Raw genomic sequence first — 21,653 nt, forward strand, 5'->3', positions numbered from 1 at the left:
AACACCTACCAGGACTTGAGGTAGGTGGGCAGGAAAATTTTAGCTGATCAAGTAAGTTATCATATGGAATTGAACTGAACTGGGTTGAACACTGCCATCTGCTGGCCACAGATAAAATTTGCATACTATGGTCGGTGGTTACGATTTTTTTTTTTTAATTTATTTTTTATTTATTTTTAGCATATTCATTATTTTTTCACCACACCCAGTGCTCCATGCAATCCGTGCCCTCTATATTACCCACCACCAGGTACCCCAACCTCCCCCCCCCACCCCCGCCACTTCAAACCCCTCAGATTGTTTTTTAGAGTCCATAGTCTCTCATGGTTCATCTCCCCTTCCAATTTCCCCCAACTTCCTTCTCCTACATAACACAAATATTGGAGTACAAAGATTTGCTATTTTCACAGTATTTGATACAGCAAATCAAGATGACACCACCAAAGTATCAAGACCCTGATAAGTAGCTCATACTGAACACAACTTCAGGAAGATCCACCGGCTCATTCACCTCATTAATTTATCCTCCATTAAATTGATGGCTCCTTACACAAGTAAGTCACACAAAGCTTACATTAACATCCTTTACTTTGAAAAAGAGTTCACTATCTAGCTCCAGATTAAATTCCATAAAGAGCTCAATTAGTGAACTTAAGTACATCAACTCCTGAAAGAGGTGAAAAATTAGAATTTATTTGTCAAAAAAAACCCACCTTTACTTGTAATCAAAACACAGTAAGACATTTCAGAGGCAAAACTGAGGACCAAAGGGGAATTTTTTTTGATACATAAAACTAGAAATCAAACATATGTAACTTAGCAAAAGCTATCTATCATATAAATACACATCTTAAAGGATTGCTATTTTGATTCAATTCATTCACCACTTTGTTAGTTGCAATTCTCTCTTGAAGATACATGCTACACTCCATGTGCCAGAAACCTGTGAATGAAAACATTCCCCTCTCCTGTCCCTTGGTTGTAAAAGTGCTTTTCATGTGTCATAACCTGAATTTTAACAGAGAGAAAGATATTTTAACTCTTGGCTCTGGGATGTGTTGCCTTTTCTTTACATACCTTTGCCACTGGGTCTTCTTTATCAGTAAAGATAAAGATGGACTTTTAATTCCTACCTCAGATGACTTTCCCAAAGCAAGACGCTCAAATAGGTTCAGTGTCTGCGAGCCAGTTCTGGTTATGTACCCCAAAGGAAAGACAATCCGATCCACAGGTTGGAGTGCAATGCACGGAGACACATCCATGTGACCTTCATGCTACCACGTCTCCAAGAGGAGAAAATAGTTGGTATTGCGCTGGTGTGAAAAATCCAGTCAGAAGCTGTCCAGAGTGGCCACTGTCTGCAGAACTGTTGAACATGCTGGTAGTTTCTACAGAGAGGGCTGCACAACTTCTCTTCATGTTTTCCCTCAGCCAAGTCTTTTAAGTTCTAAGTTCTGTTAATTTAATTACATATACAGTGTGGAGTAAGCACTTGAAAATCAGGACATATCAGGATACTCAAATAACACAACAGCTAAATAACAAAAATGACAAAGAAACGAAATAGTAACACCCAGCAGTACATAGCACTCACTTTGCTCTAAGCACACTTCTAAGTGCTTTGCTTCACAATAACCCACTACAATAAGTCCATGATTTCCCCTATTTTATCAGTAAGTAAACTAAGGTAATTCTGTATCTCTCTGTGGCATGGTTTCTTATTATGCTGATTTGTGTGCCCCACCTCCACCAAATTCATACATTGAATCTCTAACCCCCACTGTGGCTATATTTGGACACAGGGCCTATTAGGACTTAATTAAGATAAAATAAGGTCATAAGCTTAGGTGGGACCCTAATATTTTACTCCAGAACATAGAACTTAAGCCAAGAATTAGATGCTCTGTGAAGATTTCAGTTCAACATCCATTGTCAAAGAATTACAGCAAAAAAAAAAAAAAAAAAAAAAAAAAAAAGTAATAAGTTCCCTTTTCACCTTGGAAGTGTAGAGCACTGAAAAGATTTTTATCTCCACTTTTCCTCAAATGAAAGGTTAGACAAACTTCACATGAATCATTCTTCTTGAACACATGAGAGAATTGAGGTGTAAGTTAAACAACCAACCAGCTTGGGTCTCTGAGGAAAAACAAGTACATGTAAGAAGAAAAAGGACCCAAGCATTTGCTAACCTATAGTGGACGAGGCTGAGTGACATACAAGGTCCTAAGAATATTCAACTAAAAATTCCTTATGAATTGCTATCGGCCAAGTGTGGCTAGGATGAATCCTACAGGTCCCACACAGAACGATCTGCACCAACTTATTCATGTCAACAAACCCTACTAGGTTTTTACACAGACTAGTGAGAATCTTGACCACCTCTGACCTCAATAACACCTGCATGCATAGAAAAATAGCCACTGCCAAACTCTACTGAACTGCCTCCCCTCTGGAACAAAAGCCTTAATCTGCATGGAGAAGAAAAGCACAATGTCCACTAGGGCACTCATTGGTGAAAACCCTTTGTAGCTGACAAAGACACAAGGATTTTTTCTTTAAAAAAAAAAAAAAAAAAAAAAAAAAAAAAAAAAAAGCAAGAAAGAAAGGGAGGGAAAAAGGAAGGAAGGAAAGAACTTTTCCCCAAGAGAAACAGGAATAAGCACACAGCATGAAGAATACGTTAGAGCAGTAAGGATATTCTGTACAATACTCTAGTGGTGGATAGATGTCATGTATTTGTCCAAACCCACCAACTGTACAACACAAAATGAAACCATGGTCTTTGTGACAGTGGTGGTTCAATTTAAGTTCACTGATTATAACAAATATACCACTATGGCACAGGATGTTGATAATCAGGGAAACTGCATGTCTGGAGGCAGGGGATATATAGGAACTCTACGCTTTCCACTTACTTTTTCCTGTGAACCTAAAACCAATATGAAAAATAAAGTCTATTCATAAAAACCTCTCTCCCAGAGCACCTGGGTGGCTCAGTCTGTCAAGTGTCCAACTCTTGATTTCAGCTCAGGTCATGGTCTCAGGGTCATGAGATCAAGCCCCACAATGGGCTCCACACTGAGCATGAAGCCTGCTTAAGATTCTCTCTCTCTCTGTCCTTCCCATTCCTGCTCATGTGTCTTCTCTCTCTCTCTCAAAAAACAAAACAAAACAAAACAAAAATAAGTCCTCCTAAGTTGGCAACCAGAACATGTGGTGCCAGGCACAGTACTACAACCGGATGAGAATGTGAACACTTCTGAAAGGCCCTATCGCCAAGCCTCAGATTCACAGTACCTGGCTAAAACATACTTGGCACATACTGACAGTCTACATGTCAATGTACATGCCAGTCACCAATATACTGACGTGAGTCCAATAGAAATAACAGTGGACTACAACTCGGACCTGCAAGAGAAAGACTGTCTCTGAGGGGCAGCGCGAAGTCAGCCAAGAGAGAAGCAGATGTTATGGAAAACACTCTAGCAAACCACCTGAAACATAAAATGTCTCTAGAGCAGTGTTTCCTAACTCGGGCACTACTGACATTATGTACTGGATAATTCTCTTATGGATGCTCTCCTGTGAGGTGCAGGATATTTAGCAGTATCTCTGTTCTCTACTCACCAGCGATGCTAGAAGCACACTCCCAGTTATGGCAATCAGAAGTATGCTGGGCAGTCTCAAATGTCCCCCAAGGGGCAAAATCACCCTCAGCTGAGAACCCCTGCACTCTAAAAACATCAAGCCTACGGTGCACTGAGAATAACCATCACGGTAATCGCTGAGGGTAGCTGGGCAACAGCAAATTTCAAGCTCAGTCCAACTCCTGACTAGATTAGCACATACCCTCATGCTGAAGGATCAGCAGAAGGAAAGTTATGCTTACCTCTAAATATATAAGCAAAATGTACGTATATATTTTTATTTATCTGACTAACTAGAATATGCCGAGTTTTCGACAAACTATTACAGAACATGAGAGAAGCAAGAAAAAAAAAATAGAGCCTGACTTGTGATCTCTGTCAAATAAATAAATAAAATATTTAAAACAATAGAACCTGAGTTTTACTTCAGGAATGGCAGCTTGCAGAGCTTCATGGACATGTTCCCTAATAACACAAGCATAACTGGTAAAATCTATTATTTACTTTTAAAAAATATTTAATTTACTTATTTGACAGAGAGATAGAGAGCACAAGTAGGCAGAGTAGCAGGTAGAGGGAGAGGGAGAAACGGGCTCTCTGCTGAGCAGGGAGCCTGATGCGGGGCCTTGATCCCAGGATGCTGGGATTATCACCTGAGCTGAAGGCAGAGGCCTAACCAACTGAGCCACCCAGGTGCCCCCCCCCACTTTTTTTTTTTAAGATTTCATTTATTTATTTGATAGAGAGATAGAGAGCATAAAGGTAAAAGCTATTTCAAACACCCAACCATTTTAAGTCTAAGGAAATTGTCCTAAAGGCATACACAAAATGTAGAAACATTGAGCCAAAAAGTCTACTAAAAATTTGATAAAAAAACAGCAAGCGCTTTTGACATTTAAGCCATGGCCCACTCTCTCCCCACCCCTTTCTCACGAAATATAGAAAAAATTAATTCACTATGGATCAAAGACCAAAATTTAAGAGCTAAACTATAAAATTTTTAGAAAAAAACATGGGCATATGACTATGGATTAGGCAATGTGTTTTTGGATATCACAACAAAAACACAAGCAAACAAGAGAAAAAAAACCAGACTGGACATCCTCAAAGTTAAAACTATTGTTCATCAAAGAATACTATCAGAAAGTGAAAAGATAACCTGCAGAATGGGAGAGATATTAGTAATTCACATATCTGCTTAGAGATTTGCATCTAGAATATATAAAGAATTTTTATAACTTGATAACAAAAAGAAAACTCAATTTAAAAATGGGCAAAGTATCTGAACAGACATTTCTCCAAAGAATACATGCATTGCAAATGGAAAATATGCACATAAAAGATGCTCAATAGTATTAGCCATCAGCAGAAGTAAATCCACACAACACCATTAGATAAGTATTGATGAGGATATGGAAACATTAGAACACACATCCCCTGCTGGTGGGAATATAAAATTGTATAGCTACTTTTGAAAACAGTTTGATCATGCGCTGAGCCGAAGGCAGACACTTAACCAACTGAGCCATGCAGGCACCCCAGAAACCATCTGGTATTAATGAACTCCTCTATGGTCACCAGGTGGATGACTTTCTGACCTGCTGGCAAAAATCTTCATGTGCTTTCTGATGGTCTCTGTCCCCCTAAGCCTTCTGACTAAGCATGGCTCACCACTCTCTCTACTGTTCCCATTAACAACTATTCAGAGGCATCTAGGTGGCTCAGTCGGTTAAAGTGTCTGCCTTGGGTTCAGATCATAGCCCAGGGTCTTGGGATCTAGCCCCACATTGGGTTCCCTGCTCAGTGGGGAGCCTGCTTCTCCCTTCCCCCCTGCTTGTGCTCTCTCTCTTGCTATTTTGCTCTCTTACAAATAAACAAATGAAATCTTTAAAGAAAGAATAATGGAAAATATCTACACAAAAATTTGTATACAAATGTTCATAGCAGTATTATATCCACAATATCCCCAAATTGGAAATAACCCAAATGATATTAACCAATGAATTAATAGATAAACAAAATATGAAATATCCTCACAATGAATGTTATTAGCACCCATGTTACAATAGGTTGAACCTTGACATCAATATGGCAATAAAAATTGGTCATAAAGGAACACATATTGCACAATTCTATTTATTATGAAATGTCCAGAATAGGCAAATATAGAGACAGAAAAAAGATTACTGACTTCCTAGGGCTTAGGAAGGTTGGGGGGCTGCTGGGTGATAGCTAAATGTTCAGGTTATCTTTTTCAAGTGACTAAAATACTCTAAAATTGATTGTGGTGATGGCTGCACAACCTCATGAGTATTCAAAAAACTTATGAATTGTACATGTTAAATAGGTGAATGGTATAATATAAATCACACCTCAACAATGTTGTTTTTTAAAAAAAAAGAGGGGTGCCTGGCTGGCTCAGTTGGAAGAGAATGTTATTCTTGATCTTGGGATTGCAAATTTGAGTCCCACGTTAGGGACAGAGATTACCTAATTGAATAAAACTTGAAAAAATAAAAACAAAGAAAAAGCAGAGTCTAAAGAGACTGTATTGAAGCTATCATAATACGGAGTTAAAACAACTAATAAATGTTAAAGACCATAATGGAAAAGGTAGACAACATTTAAGACTTGATATGTACCTTTAGCAGAGGTATGTAAACAATAAGAATCAAATGCAAATTCTGGACACAAAAACACAGTAACAGCAATGAAGACAGCCTTTATCAAAGTCATCAGCAAACTAAACAAAGCCAAGGAAAGAATCAGTGAACTTGAAGATAGATCAATAGAGATTACCCAAGGTGAAATGCAAAAAAAAAAAAAAAAAAGAGGGGGAAAAAAATAAAGAGAACACACCATTCAAAATTGGATGGGCAGTAATAAATGGGGTAAAGTATGTATCACTGGAGTCCCTGCAGAAGACAGAAAATGGGGCAGAAGAAATACTTTAAGAAATATGGCTATGGAATACACCAAACAGAACCAAGTAACTCAGGAAATATTAAGTAATACTAATACCAAAAAAGGAAGAAAAAAAAGTAGGCCTATCATATGCAAACTGCTGAACACCAAAGACAAAGATAAAAATCTTAAAGGCAGCCAAGGAAAAAAACTCAAATTACCCATAGAGGAAAAAGAGTTATAGCAAGACTTTTCATTAGATAACATGACAGAAGATGATGGAGTGAAATGTTTTAAGTGCTGGAAAAAGTAAAACCCACATGCCATTCCAGAATTCTATACCCTTTAAAATGAAGGAAAATCAAGGCTAGTCATACAATAAAAAGAGAGAATTCACTGCCAGCAGATCTACACTTTAAGAATTGTTAAAGGAAGTTCTTTGGGAAGAAGGACCGTGATACATATTAGAAAACTTGGTCCCAAAGAAATTAAAATTGTTCTTCCTTTAGTTTCCTCATAGGTTTAGATTACTGATTTCAGATCTTTCTTCTTTCAGATATGTGCACTCAATGTAATAAATTTCCCTCGGAGTGCCACAACTGTTGCATTTCACAATTCATTTAGTTGAAAAAAAAATTTTTTTTTTTTAAAGATTTTATTTATTTGTCAGAGAGAGCAAGCGAGAGCGAGCACAGGCAGACAGAGTGGAAGGCAGAGTCAGACGGAGAAGCAGGCTCCCTGCGGAGCAAGGAGCCCGATATGGGACTCGATCCCAGGACGCTGGGATCATGACCTGAGCCGAAGGCAGCTGCTTAACCAACTGAGCCACCCAGGCGCCCCGAAAAAAAAAAAATTTTTTTTATATGAGAGAGAGACCACAAGCAGAAGGGTCAAAGGGAGAGGGATAATCTTCAAGCAGACTCCCCAGTGAGTGGGGAGTCCATCACCAGACTCAGCCAATCTGAAAGATCATGATCTGAGCCAAAATCAAGAGTCGGGCTGCTTTACTGCTTGAGCCACCCAGGTAGCCCAAAAATATTTTTTAAATTTCTTGTAAGACTTCATCTTTGAGCCATGTGTTATTTCAAAGTTTGTTGTTAATCTTCAAGGGTGTTGAAAATCTGATAATTTTCTGTTATCATTTTCTAGTTTTTCCATTATGTCTACTTTTTCTATTTTTCTAAATTTGTTAAGGTCTATTTTAAGGCCCAGAATGTGGCCTCTCTTGGTGAATATCAAAGTGAATTTGAGATGAAGGCTGATGCTAGATGAGGTATTTCATAAATGTCAATTAGATCCAGTTGAATATTGGTGCTGTTCTTTGGTTTTCTGTATTTTGAATATACAGGTCATTGTAGGGTTTTTGGTATTTATCCTGCTTGGTATTCTCTGAGCTTCCTATGGTATAGTTTCTGTCATTAATTTTGGGAAATTCTAGATCATTGCTACTTCAAATAATTCTCTTTCTTCTTCTGGTATTTCAATTATGTATATCACATACTTTTGGAAACTGTCCACAGATCTTTAATATCTTGACATTTAAAAAAAAAAAAAAAACGGGGCGCCTGGGTGGCTCAGTGGGTTGAGCCGCTGCCTTCGGCTCGGGTCATGATCTCAGGGTCCTGGGATCGAGTCCCGCGTCGGGCTCTCTGCTCAGCAGAGAGCCTGCTTCCCTCTCTCTCTCTCTCTGCCTGCTTCTCCGACTACTTGTGATTTCTCTCTGTCAAATAAATAAATAAAATCTTTAAAAAAAAAAAAAAAAAACATTCATTGTATTTTATCTTTGCTTGGGAATTTTCTTCTGACCTATCTTCAAACTCAATGATTCTTTTCTGCGCTGAGTCCAGTTTACTGATTAGCACATCAAAGGCAATCTTCATTTCTATTACAGTGTTCTTGATTTCTATGATTTCCTTTTGATTCCTTCTTAGAGTTTTCATCCCTGCTTGCATTGTCTCTCTGTCCCTGCATGTTGTCTACTTTCCATAATAGCCCTAGCGTACTAATCATAGTTACTTTAAATCCTTTTATAATTACAAGACCTGTTCTGAGTCTGGTTCTGATGCTTATCTTTTCAGAATGCTCATTTTTGCCCTTTACTGGGTTGTAAAATTTTTGCTCAAAGCCAGACATGTATGTATTGGGGAACAGAAACACAAGTAATTAGGCATTTAATGTGAGGTTTTATATTAATATTGCTAGGAGTTAGGTTACATTTAACATTTTTATAGCTATAGGCTACACTTAATATTTTTATAGCTTCAGTTTCCTACAGTTCCCTTGTTTATCCTTCCCTGCTTTCTTCAGAAAGTCCTTCTTAAATAGAGTCTATTGTTTTACATCTTTCTCAGTTGTAATGCACTGTTACTATACTGAAGCTCTGTTGAGATTTTCTTCAGTTGTAGGGAAGGGGGGATATTCTATAACCTCATGATTAAATCTCATTGTTTTAGTGAGTTCGAAGTCCTTGGATTGTGACTTTTAGAAGATACCTTAGTTTTTTGTTTTTTTTTTTTCTTTTGTGTGAAATAAAAAGATTAGAGGGTGCTGGAATTAATTGTCTTTTTTCAGGTCAGATAAGACTCTGGTAGTTTCTCTTCAAGAGTAAACCTTTGTCATAGAAAATGAAGTTGGTGTATCTCAAAACTGTTAATTTTCACTTTTAAATGTTTACTTTTCTCAAATCTTCACCATGAGAATCTGGTGTGAAGCTTCTGTCGGCAAATACCATGAGTATGGGGATCCCTAAGACTAAACTCTAAGAATCCTTAGATTCTTAAAGTTCAGTCCACTCTCAGCCTCCAGCAATGCATTAAAATTACCATGGAAGTGTTCCTACTGGTTGCCAGTACCAGCAATTTCTGTTCCCATTAAGTTGACCTTCACAGTAATCGTCTGTATTAGGCACTCTCCAAACCTCAATTTTCAGATGGATCTATTAAAAGTTGTTGGTTTTCAGTTTCTCCATCTTTTTTACTTAATGGAAGATTCACAGTTGCAACTTCCAAGGTTTTTATATATTGGAGACGAGAACAGAGTTCTGTGAAATCTTCACATACATGGAATCCTACAACATGTATTTAATTTTATCTGATTTCTTCAGTCAGCTTAATTATTTTGAGATTCATCCATGTTGTAGTATGAATTCACAGACTTTATTGCTTAGTAGTACTCCATTGTATGGATTTACTACAATTTGTTTAGCAAGTCACCTTCTGATGGATAGTTTCTAGTCTGGGGCTACTACAAATAAAGCTTGTATGGACATCTCTGTACAAACCTTTTTTGGATATATGTTCTCATATACATTGGGCAAATATCTCAGAGTGTAACTACTGAGGTTTATGCGGTAGATGTATGTTTAGCTGATCAACTTTTAAAAGAAATTTCCAATCTCTTTTCCAAAATGGATGTGGCATTTCACATTCCCACTAGATTCATTATTCCATATCCCACCAACACTTTGTATCGTCTTTTCATCTGTAGTCATTCTAATGATAAATGAGAATAATATATTAATATTCAGTCTTCTAGTCCACGATCATAGTATATCTCTCCACTTACTTAGTTTTTTTTTTCCCCTATCTCTCAGTGTACAGGTCTTTGCTCGGTGTTTAATTTAATCTTATGCCATCTAAAAATTAAGTTAGCCTATTACACTGTTTCACAGATGCCAACAGAAGACATGGACCTCTTGTATCAGAGACAAAAGACTTTATTACTCATGACATGACAAGCAGCATAAACATCAGCATGTTTGCACCAATTTCTCTTGCCTCCATGTTCCATGGAAGTGATGCAGCAGACCCACATGGATTCTGATTCTGTATACATAGTGGTTTTTACAGACAACTGATGAACACTGAGCTTGTTTGCAAACAGAAAGTTGGCTTTATCTTTGAGCAGTGGAAGGACATTAACTCACCTTTCAAGGTTACCAGCTGTATAATCAGGTCTGTGAAAATGACATAAATAAAATAATGGTTAGAGGCTTGCTGTGCCCAGTAAAAAGCATTGGAATTCAATAGGTCCAAAATGGATCATCTCTCTGCACGTTTTTTAATCAAATTTATCTGTATTTCATATTTAATGCTTTCTTTTTTTTTTTTTTTTAAATTTTTTATTTTTTATAAACATATATTTTTATCCCCAGGGGTACAGGTCTGTGAATCACCAGGTTTACACACTTCACAGCACTCACCAAAGCACATACCCTCCCCAATGTCCATAATCCCACCCCCTTCTCCCAAACCCCCTCCCCCCGGCAACCCTCAGTTTGTTTTGTGAGATTAAGAGTCACTTATGGTTTGTCTCCCTCCCAATCCCATCTTGTTTCATTTATTCTTCTTCTACCCACTTAAGCCTCTATGTTGCATCACCACTTCCTCATATCAGGGAGATCATATGATAGTTGTCTTTCTCTGCTTGACTTATTTCGCTAAGCATGATACGCTCTAGTTCCATCCATGTTGTTGCAAATGGCAAGATTTCATTTCTTTTGATGGCTGCATAGTATTCCATTGTGTATATATACCACATCTTCTTGATCCATTCATCTGTTGATGGACATCTAGGTTCTTTCCATAGTTTGGCTATTGTGGACATTGCTGCTATAAACATTCGGGTGCATGTGTCCCTTTGGATCACTACATTTGTATCTTTAGGGTAAATACCCAATAGTGCAATTGCTGGGTCATAGGGCAGTTCTATTTTCAACATTTTGAGGAACCTCCATGCTGTTTTCCAGAGTGGCTGCACCAGCTTGCATTCCCACCAACAGTGTAGGAGGGTTCCCCTTTCTCCGCATCCTCGCCAGCATCTGTCATTTCCTGACTTGTTGATTTTAGCCATTCTGACTGGTGTGAGGTGATATCTCATTGTGGTTTTGATTTGTATTTCCCTGATGCCGAGTGATATGGAGCACTTTTTCATGTGTCTGTTCGCCATCTGGATGTCTTCTTTGCAGAAATGTCTGTTCATGTCTTCTGCCCATTTCTTGATTGGATTATTTGTTCTTTGGGTGTTGAGTTTGCTAAGTTCTTTATAGATTCTGGACACTAGTCCTTCATCTGATATGTCGTTTGCAAATATCTTCTCCCATTCTGTCAGTTGTCTTTTGATTTTGTTAACTGTTTCCTTTGCTGTGCAAAAGCTTTTGATCTTGATGAAATCCCAGTAGTTCATTTTTTCCCTTGCTTCCCTTGCCTTTTGCGTTGTTCCTAGGAAGATGTTGCTGCGGCAGAGGTCGAAGAGGTTGCTGCCCGTGTTCTCCTCAAGGATTTTGATGGATTCCTTTCGTACATTGAGGTCCTTCATCCATTTTGAGTCTATTTTTGTGTGTGGTGTAAGGAAATGGTCCAATTTCATTTTTCTGCATGTGGCTGTCCAATTTTCCCAGCACCATTTATTGAAAAGGCTGTCTTTTTTCCATTGGACATTCTTTCCTGCTTTGTCGAAGATTAGTTGACCATAGATTTGAGGGTCTATTTCTGGGCTCTCTATTCTGTTCCATTGATCTATGTGTCTGTTTTTGTGCCAGTACCATGCTGTCTTGATGATGACAGCTTTGTAATAGAGCTTGAAGTCCGGAATTGTGATGCCACCAACGTTGGCTTTCTTTTTCAATATCCCTTTGGCTATTCGAGGTCTTTTCTGGTTCCATATAAATTTTAGAATTATTTGTTCCATTTCTTTGAAAAAGATGGATGGTACTTTGATAGGAATTGCATTAAATGTGTAGATTGCTTTAGGTAGCATAGACATTTTCACAATATTTATTCTTCCAATCCAGGAGCATGGAACATTGTTCCATTTCTTTGTGTCTTCCTCAATTTCTTTCATGAGTACTTTATAGTTTTCTGAGTATAGATTCTGTGTCTCTTTGGTTAGGTTTATTCCTAGGTATCTTATGGTTTTGGATGCAATTGTAAATGGGATTGACTCCTTAATATCTCTTTCTTCTGTCTTGCTGTTGGTGTAGAGAAATGCAACTGATTTGTGTGCATTGATTTTATATCCTGACACTTTACTGAATTCCTGTATAAGTTCTAGCAGTATTGGAGTGGAGTCTTTTGGGTTTTCCACATATAGTATCATATCATCTGCGAAGAGTGATAATTTGACTTCTTCTTTGCCGATTTGGATGCCTTTAATTTCCTTTTGTTGTCTGATTGCTGAGGCTAGGACTTCTAGTACGATGTTGAATAGCAGTGGTGATAATGGACATCCCTGCCGTGTTCCTGACCTTAGCGGAAAAGCTTTCAGTTTTTCTCCATTGAGAATGATATTTGCGGTGGGTTTTTCATAGATGGCTTTGATGATATTGAGGTATGTGCCCTCTATCCCTACACTTTGAAGAGTTTTGATCAGGAAGGGATGTTGTACTTTGTCAAATGCTTTTTCAGCATCTATTGAGAGTATCATATGGTTCTTGTTCTTTCTTTTATTGATGTGTTGTATCACATTGACTGATTTGCGGATGTTGAACCAACCTTGCAGCCCTGGAATAAATCCCACTTGGTCGTGGTGAATAATCTTTTTAATGTACTGTTGAATCCTATTGGCTAGTATTTTGTTGAGTATTTTCGCATCTGTGTTCATCAAGGATATCGGTCTATAGCTCTCTTTTTTGGTGGGATCCTTGTCTGGTTTTGGGATCAAGGTGATGCTGGCCTCATAAAATGAGTTTGGAAGTTTTCCTTCCATTTCTATTTTTTGGAACAGTTTCAGGAGAATAGGAATTAGTTCTTCTTTAAATGTTTGGTAGAATTCCCCCGGGAAGCCGTCTGGCCCTGGGCTTTTGTTTGTTTGGAGATTTTTAATGACTGTTTCAATCTCCTTACTGGTTATGGGTCTGTTCAGGCTTTCTATTTCTTCCTGGTTCAGTTGTGGTAGTTTATATGTTTCTAGGAATGCATCCATTTCTTCCAGATTGTCAAATTTATTGCCGTAGAGTTGCTCATAGTATGTTCTTATAATAGTTTGTATTTCTTTGGTGTTAGTTGTGATCTCTCCTCTTTCATTCATGATTTTATTTATTTGGGTCCTTTCTCTTTTCTTTTTGATAAGTCGGGCCAGGGGTTTATCAATTTTATTAATTCTTTCAAAGAACCAGCTCCTAGTTTCGTTGATTTGTTCTATTGTTTTTTTGGTTTCTATTTCATTGATTTCTGCTCTGATCTTTATGATTTCTCTTCTCCTGCTGGGCTTAGGGTTTCTTTCTTGTTCTTTCTCCAGCTCCTTTAGGTGTAGGGTTAGGTTGTGTACCTGAGACCTTTCTTGTTTCTTGAGAAAGGCTTGTACTGCTATATATTTTCCTCTCAGGACTGCCTTTGTTGTGTCCCACAGATTTTGAACCGTTGTATTTTCATTATCATTTGTTTCCATGATTTTTTTCAATTCTTCTTTAATTTCCCGGTTGACCCATTCATTCTTTAGAAGGATACTGTTTAGTCTCCATGTATTTGGGTTCTTTCCAAACTTCCTTTTGTGGTTGAGTTCTAGCTTTAGAGCATTGTGGTCTGAAAATATGCAGGGAATGATCCCAATCTTTTGATACCGGTTGAGTCCTGATTTAGGACCGAGGATGTGATCTATTCTGGAGAATGTTCCATGTGCACTAGAGAAGAATGTGTATTCTGTTTCTTTGGGATGAAATATTCTGAATATATCTGTGATGTCCATCTGGTCCAGTGTGTCATTTAAGGCCTTTATTTCCTTGCTGATCTTTTGCTTGGATGACCTGTCCATTTCAGTGAGGGGAGTGTTAAAGTCCCCTACTATCATTGTATTATTGTTGATGTGTTTCTTTGATTTTGTTATTAATTGGTTTATATAGTTGGCTGCTCCCACATTGGGGGCATAGATATTTAAAATTGTTAAATCTTCTTGTTGGACAGACCCTTTGAGTATGATATAGTGTCCTTCCTCATCTCTTATTATAGTCTTTGGCTTAAAATCTAATTGATCTGATATAAGGATTGCCACTCCTGCTTTCTTCTGATGTCCATTAGCATGGTAAATTCTTTTCCACCCCCTCACTTTAAATCTGGAGGTGTCTTCGGGCTTAAAATGTGTTTCTTGGAGGCAACATATAGATGGGTTTTTTTTTTTTTTTATCCATTCTGATACCCTGTGTCTTTTGACAGGGGCATTTAGCCCATTCACATTCAGGGTAACTATTGAGAGATATGAATTTAGTGCCATTGTATTGCCTGTAAGGTGACTGTTACTGTATATGGTCTCTGTTCCTTTCTGATCTACCACTTGTAGGCTCTCTCTTTGCTTAGAGGACCCCTTTCAATATTTCCTGTAGAGCTGGTTTGGTATTTGCAAATTCTTTCAGTTGTTGTTTGTCCTGGAAGCTTTTAATCTCTCCTTCTATTTTCAATGATAGCCTAGCTGGATATAGTATTCTTGGCTGCATGTTTTTCTCGTTTAGTGCTCTGAAAATATCATGCCAGCTCTTTCTGGCCTGCCAGGTCTCTGTGGATAAGTCAGCTGCCAATCTAATATTTTTACCATTGTATGTTACAGACTTCTTTTCCCGGGCTGCTTTCAGGATTTTCTCTTTGTCATTGAGACTTGTAAATTTTACTATTAGGTGACGGGGTGTGGGCCTATTCTTATTGATTTTGAGGGGCATTCTCTGAACCTCCTGAATTTTGATGCTCGTTCCCTTTGCCATATTGGGGAAATTCTCCCCAATAATTCTCTCCAGTATACCTTCTGCTCCCCTCTCACTTTCTTCTTCTTCTGGAATCCCAATTATTCTAATGTTGTTTCGTCTTATGGTGTCACTTATCTCTCGAATTCTCCCCTCGTGGTCCAGTAGTTGTTTGTCCCTCTTTTGCTCAGCTTCTTTATTCTCTGTCATTTGGTCTTCTATATCACTAATTCTTTCTTCTGCCTCATTTATCCTAGCAGTTAGAGCCTCCATTTTTGATTGCACCTCATTAATAGCTTTTTTGATTTCACCTTGGTTAGATTTTAGTTCTTTTATTTCTCCAGAAAGGGCTTTTATATCTCTCGAGAGGGTTTCTCTAATATCTTCCATGCCTTTTTCGAGCCCGGCTAGAACCTTGAGAATTGTCATTCTGAACTCTAGATCTGACATATTACCGATGTCTGTATTGATTAGGTCCCTAGCCTTCGGTACTGCCTCTTGTTCTTTTTTTTGTGTTGAATTTTTACGTCTTGTCATTTTGTCCAGATAAGAGTAAATGAAGGGGCAAGTAAAATACTAAAAGGGTGGCAACAACCCCAGGAAAATATGCTTTAACCAAATTAGAAGAGATCCAAAATCGTGAGTGGGGAGAAAGGGGATAAAAAGAGGTTCAAAAAGGAAGAAAGAAAGAAAAAAACAAAAAGAAAAGAAAAAGAAAAAAAAAAAAGAAAAGAAAAGAAAAGAATTTTTAAAAAAAGAAAACACCTAAGAAAAATGTAAAAAATATATATATATATATATTAGATAAACTAGTAAAAAATCGTTAAAAAAGAAAAAGGTAACAGTTAAAAAAAAAAAATTTACCCGAAGGCGAGAAAAAAAAAAAAAAATGAAAAAGAAAAAATTAAATTAACTGCAATACTAAAAAAAAAAATCACAGGAAAAAAGCCATGAGTTCCGTGCTTGGCTTTCTCCTCCTCTGGAATTCTGCTGCTCTCCTTGGTATTGAAACCGCACTCCTTGGTAGGTGAACTTGGTCTCGGCTGGATTTCTTGTGGATCTTCTGGGGGAGGGGCCTGTTGTAGTGATTCTCAAGTGTCTTTGCCCCAGGCGGAATTACACCGCCCTTACCCGGGGCTGGGGTGAGTAATCCGCTCGGGTTTGCTTTCAGGAGCTTTTGTTCCCTGAGCGCTTTCCGTAGAGTTCCAGAGGACGGGAATACAAATGGCGGCCTCCTGGTCTCCGGCCCGGAGGAGCCGAGAGCCCAGGGCCCCACTCCTCAGTGCGCCCTCAGAGAACAGCGCCCAGTTACTCCCGTCTGCCTGACCTCCGGCCGCGCTCCGAGCTCACCGAGCCTGCGACCGGTTCAAGGTAACACGGAGCTGGGAGCTTACTGTCAGCTCTGTCTCTGTAGCCGGCTTTCCCGTTCCAATACCCGCAAGCTCTGCGACACTCAGACACCCCCGATCCTTCTGTGACCCTGCGGGACCTGAGGCCACGCTGACCCCGCATGGGCTTCGCCCCGGTTTAGCCTCTGGAGCGATGTCCCTCAGCAGAACAGACTTTTAAAAGTCCTGATTTTGTGCGCGGTTGCTCCGCCGCTTGCCGGGAGCCAGCCCCTCCCTCCGGGGTCTATCTTCCCGTCGCTTTGGATTCACTTCTCCACCGGTCCTACCTTTCAGAAAGTGGTTGTTTTTCTGTTTCCAGAATTGCTGTTCTTCTTCTCTTCGATCTGCCGATGGATTTTCAGGTGTTTGCAATCTTTAGATAAGCTATCTAGCTGATCTCCGGCTAGCTGAAGCAGTCTCAGCTTGCTACTTCTCCGCCATCTTGACTCCTCCTCCAATGCTTTCTTTTTTTTAAAAGATTTTATTTATTTATTTGACAGAGAGATCACAAGTAGGCAGAGAGGCAGGCAGAGAGAGAGGAAGGGAAGCAGACTCCCTGCTGAGCAGAGAGCCCGATGCGGGGCTTGATCCCAGAACCCTGGGATCATGACCTGAGCCGAAGGCAGAGGCTTTAACCCACTGAGCCACCCAGGCGCCCCCATATTTAATGTTTTCTTAATGGTTTTCTTCTTAAACTCCAGTTTCTAACTGTTGTTAGGATATGTGACTAAATTGTTACTTGTATAATGATCTTGTATTTTGCAACCTCATTAAACTCTTGGTTCTAGTAGATTTCCTATAGATCCCTTAGTATTTCTTATATAGATGACCATGTGGTCTACAAATATAGACAGTTTTATTTTCTTCCTATCAAATCTGGATGTCTTTGTAACTTGCCCTCAGCTGGAACACTCATGAAACTCACTGGAAAGCCACCAGCTGGGGTGTCTGTGGAAATGGCTAGGAAATTATTTGCTAGGGCACCTGGCAGGTTCACTTGGAGACCAGCTAGGATGCCAAAGGAATTTGCAGCATGCATGGATGCCACTGAAACTTGCTGGAAGCTAAGCACCACTGGGTATTTCACACTCTTCTGGATGCCATACACCACAGGAGCAAGAAGAGGGAAAAACGCATTCATCTGGAAGAGAAGCTCCTTCCTCATGAAGTGTGCCCTTAGCACCTTTTACTAAAAAAATTTAACATTATACCAGCTAGTAAAAGAGAAATTTTGATAGGGTTCTTCTCCAGTATCACATAGCAGGGCAATTTTATGTGTATTTGGCACTAACATCAATCAATCAATACCTTTGTCTGCCTGATTGTTAAAGCCCTCTGCAGTAGATATCCAATGGGAGGCATTCACACAGGAGAAAAATATCTTCTACATCCTGTGCCCCTTTAGACATCCAGCCATATAGCTCTTCTGTAGAATTCTTTGCCATTTATCTTCTAAGTCTATTCCATCTAGCCTATTAGAAATTGCCCACAAATAGCTCATTTTATTTTTGGCCATCTCTCACTCCAGACAAAGTGACCAAAGTGCCACTTGAAGTTCCAACTAATGTTAAGATTTTCCTTCACCACTCTACTTCAGAGTCACTCCTGTGTAGTACTGTAGTGCTACAGCTGTCTACTTTGATGCGGTACCAGAATATCTTTTATCAGCTTATCATTTATAAACCTGCCTGAGGACTTTTCTTCCTCCGTCAGTTGGTTGTAAGAAACTCCCAAAAGGCCATGGAGGGATGGAGGAGACAATGCAGAGTCAGGCCACCATCTCATGCAATTTGCAGTTTCTGGAAGAGCCCAATATTAATTTCCATTTTATAATGTGCACATACAACCTTATGTCTAGGTAAATACAGTAGGCTTTTGTTTCCCCTGCCTAAGGAGACCTATCTAGAAAACTGTGCTAAGGTCAATGTCAAAACTACTGCCTCTGTTAGAAGTATTTCATGGTTGCATCTCTCACATCTAGATCGTTAATCCATTTTGAGTTTATTTTTGTGTAAAATATAAGAATGTGGTCCTGTTTCATTCTTTTGCATGTAGCTGTCCCAAGCAAAAACATTTTAGGCAGACTTTTTCAAAGGATAATAGTTAGGCCTGTTACGTTAACTCCTTTCTGCACAGTAGCTTAGGGTAGTTACATGATAGACAGGCACTGAGTCTCTGTCAATTTCCCCTGGTAGACAATATTTCACATGTGTCACAACTTATAGCTAGAAGAATTATTGATGTCTTGTGTGACTCCACTGGAATAGGACTCTTGGAAGCTTGTACCTATTTTTCTTCAGACTTCATTCCATGCAAGTCACTTTGCTGATTTTGCTTTGTGTCATTTTCCTGTAATAAATCTTAGCTATGACTATATGCTGAGTCGTGTGAGTACTCCTAGCAAATCACTGAATCTTAGACATGGTCTTGAGAATAACCAGTTCAGTTCCATTTTTACTGGTGTGGCATAGTGCATTTTGAGCCCCTAATGATTAGCGTCACTCTGGAGCCAGCGTCTAGTAATTTTCCAAAGATCTGGCTATTTCCTTTTTCATAATGCCCACTCTGGTAATAGCTGCAGGATACGTAGTGGAAAGTATAGAGGAAGATTTATGGTACATACTCATGTAAATGCATCAAGATTCATTCTAAGGTTACCTAGAATCCCCTTGAGATCAAGAGGCTGTTTGTGAATTGATTTTTGTCTAGTAGTGAGTGAGAGGTTTTAATTCTCCTGTGGCAAGTCAAGTCAGGATTCTGGGTACCCAATCTAGAGGTTTTTTTTCTCTTATATAGCTCAAACAACATCTAGTAGACTATTTCATTCCTACGGATATTATAGTCAATTATCCATAGTCAAAAATCCTTGAAAGCAAAGGCGTTCTGATTACTGATACATGCTACCTTTTACAATAAATGCACCCACCTCATCTTTGATGTCAAAGTGCTACCACCTGGCCTCTAATAATCTGGAATCTTATTACCTCCATTTAAACCAGGGAGCTCACCTCAAAAGCCGTGTCACCCATAGCTACACCCAGCCTAAACAGAGAGCAATCACAAGCCTTTACAAGAATGTAAGAGTTCTTCCCACTAACATAGTCCTCAATGCCTTATTAAGGTAGTGCCTTCTGGGCCTTTTAATGGAATATATTCGGGGGATATGCATGCAGGTCATACTCTATAAATCCACTCTAACATTCTTATCTCTCAAAGCTTTGGATCCCCTTTTTCATATTATGCCAGAAAACATTTGGCATCCCAAGACTTAAATGTAAGTCACCTTGGAGTCCACGTTATCAGTCAACCAACCAAGTAAACTATGAAGAGTCACCTCTAGCCTCTAGCTCTCCAACCTAAAGCATTACATCTGGAATCTCTAGCAAGCGCACCTTTATCAGTGAATTCTGCCTAATCTAGCGTTATATTTTTCTCTCCTTAATCTGACACACCTAAATTCTCTACCCCATACATTTCCAAGGTATGGTGATTATACATTAGCAGAGTCTTTCAATTCTTTTGGTGTGTAAACAATTTCCTCAGAGGCCATAATGTCTACCTCCCCTCTGGAACAAGAAGAGATTTTTACCTTAGCTATTTATCTGTGAACACAGGGAGTAGTTTCTTTTTCTTTCTTTTCTTTTCTTTGTTTGTTTGTTTATTTATTTATTTGACAGAGAGAGAGACATCACAAGCAGATAGAGAGGCAGGAAGCAGGCTCCCTGCTGAGCAGAAAGCCTGATGTCAGGCTCCATCCCAGGACCTTGAGACCATGACCTGAGCCAACACAGTGAGTAGTTTCAGTGGGTCTTGAAAAACATGAGCATTCCCCTCTTAAGGAACCTACCTCAGATGGGTTAATCACAAAAACTTTAAGCACAGGAGGGCTAATTTCCTCAGACACAAGAGGACACACTACTTCTGGTGGCAAAGGAGGTTCAGAGTGACTTGGGGGGGTTCAAGATTGACAGCTTCATCTGGCTCCAACCATGTATCTCCACTCTAAATTTCAGTACCCCATTCTTTCCTAAACAGTACCCTAACTTTCACATGATAAACTCTGCAAGATCGAATCCTACAGATGTAGTTATTTAGCAACCTGCACAATTAAAATGAGATTTTCTTGAAAACCTCCGACTCTTTATACCAGAGCAAGAAAGGAATGAGTGCTGAAACAAGTTCCTGAATAAAAGAGGGGTGTCACCATAGGTAATATTAAATACTTACCATGTGTCAAGTCACTGTGCTACATGACTGATAACACACCATCTGGTGTCATGCACTGCTTACCTCCTCTCACTGCACTTAGAATTAAACCCTAAAGCTCTACCAGGACCTTTTAAGTCCTGAATGAACCTGCCTCCTGCCTGTTTCTCTGATGACTCAAGTTTGTTCAGAAAGTTTCAGCCACATATACCTCCTCAATCTTTTCAGCCTACATGTCCCCTCTTCCAAGCTACCAAAGGACACCAGTACCCCCCCATCTTCCCCCCACCCCGACCCCAGAGACAGTGCTTTTCTTCTACCATTTGCCACCATATCGTTTTATTTATCGTGTTCTTCTCTTGTGTACGGCATGTGTATTATTTAACTTACCATGTTTATGTACTGTGCGTTTAGGGTTATTACTCCAGGAAACTGTAACCTCCCCTTGGGCTCCAGAAGCATTTGCAGGATTCTCACAGCTAAGGTTAGTCTACCTTATTTCTGCCTGCTTTTCCAACAGACAGAATGAAGTTGGAAGGGGTCATAGTCACCCCTCCAGGTAACGCAGAGCCAAGTAGGGCCTGAGTCTGTGGGTCTCCCGAAGGCGGGGCTGGCCGCCACCCCAGGCGGCCCCATATTCTGTGGTGAAGCTCAGCACAGTTCCCTTCCGACCTCCAACATCAGAAGCAGTCTTCCCTCCAAGGAAATGGACAGCATCACCATTACCATCACAAAACTGGCCCGCGCAAGCCCCTTGCCGCCTGGAGGCCGCCACGTCCCCGCGCAGCCACCGCCCCGCAGCCCGGTCGCGCTCCCCTCTGCGCAGGCGCACGCCGCTCGCTT

The 21,653-nt window shown here is 39.5% G+C and overlaps 1 protein-coding gene across 1 annotated transcript in view; it reads right to left on the minus strand.

The window, feature by feature from the left end:
- TMEM182 (transmembrane protein 182) overlaps window positions 1-21,621 on the minus strand; it is an 85,658-nt gene extending 64,037 nt beyond the window's left edge. The window contains exon 1 of the mRNA XM_059134390.1: window positions 21,201-21,621. Coding sequence (XP_058990373.1) covers window positions 21,201-21,272 — 72 coding nt within the window. The 5' untranslated portion in view covers window positions 21,273-21,621. The remainder of the gene's footprint in view (window positions 1-21,200) is intronic.
- Between the last annotated feature and the right edge of the window lie 32 nt (window positions 21,622-21,653).

The sequence above is a fragment of the Mustela lutreola genome, chromosome 9 (assembly GCF_030435805.1).
Source record: "Mustela lutreola isolate mMusLut2 chromosome 9, mMusLut2.pri, whole genome shotgun sequence".
NCBI classification, from domain to species: Eukaryota; Metazoa; Chordata; class Mammalia; order Carnivora; family Mustelidae; genus Mustela; species Mustela lutreola.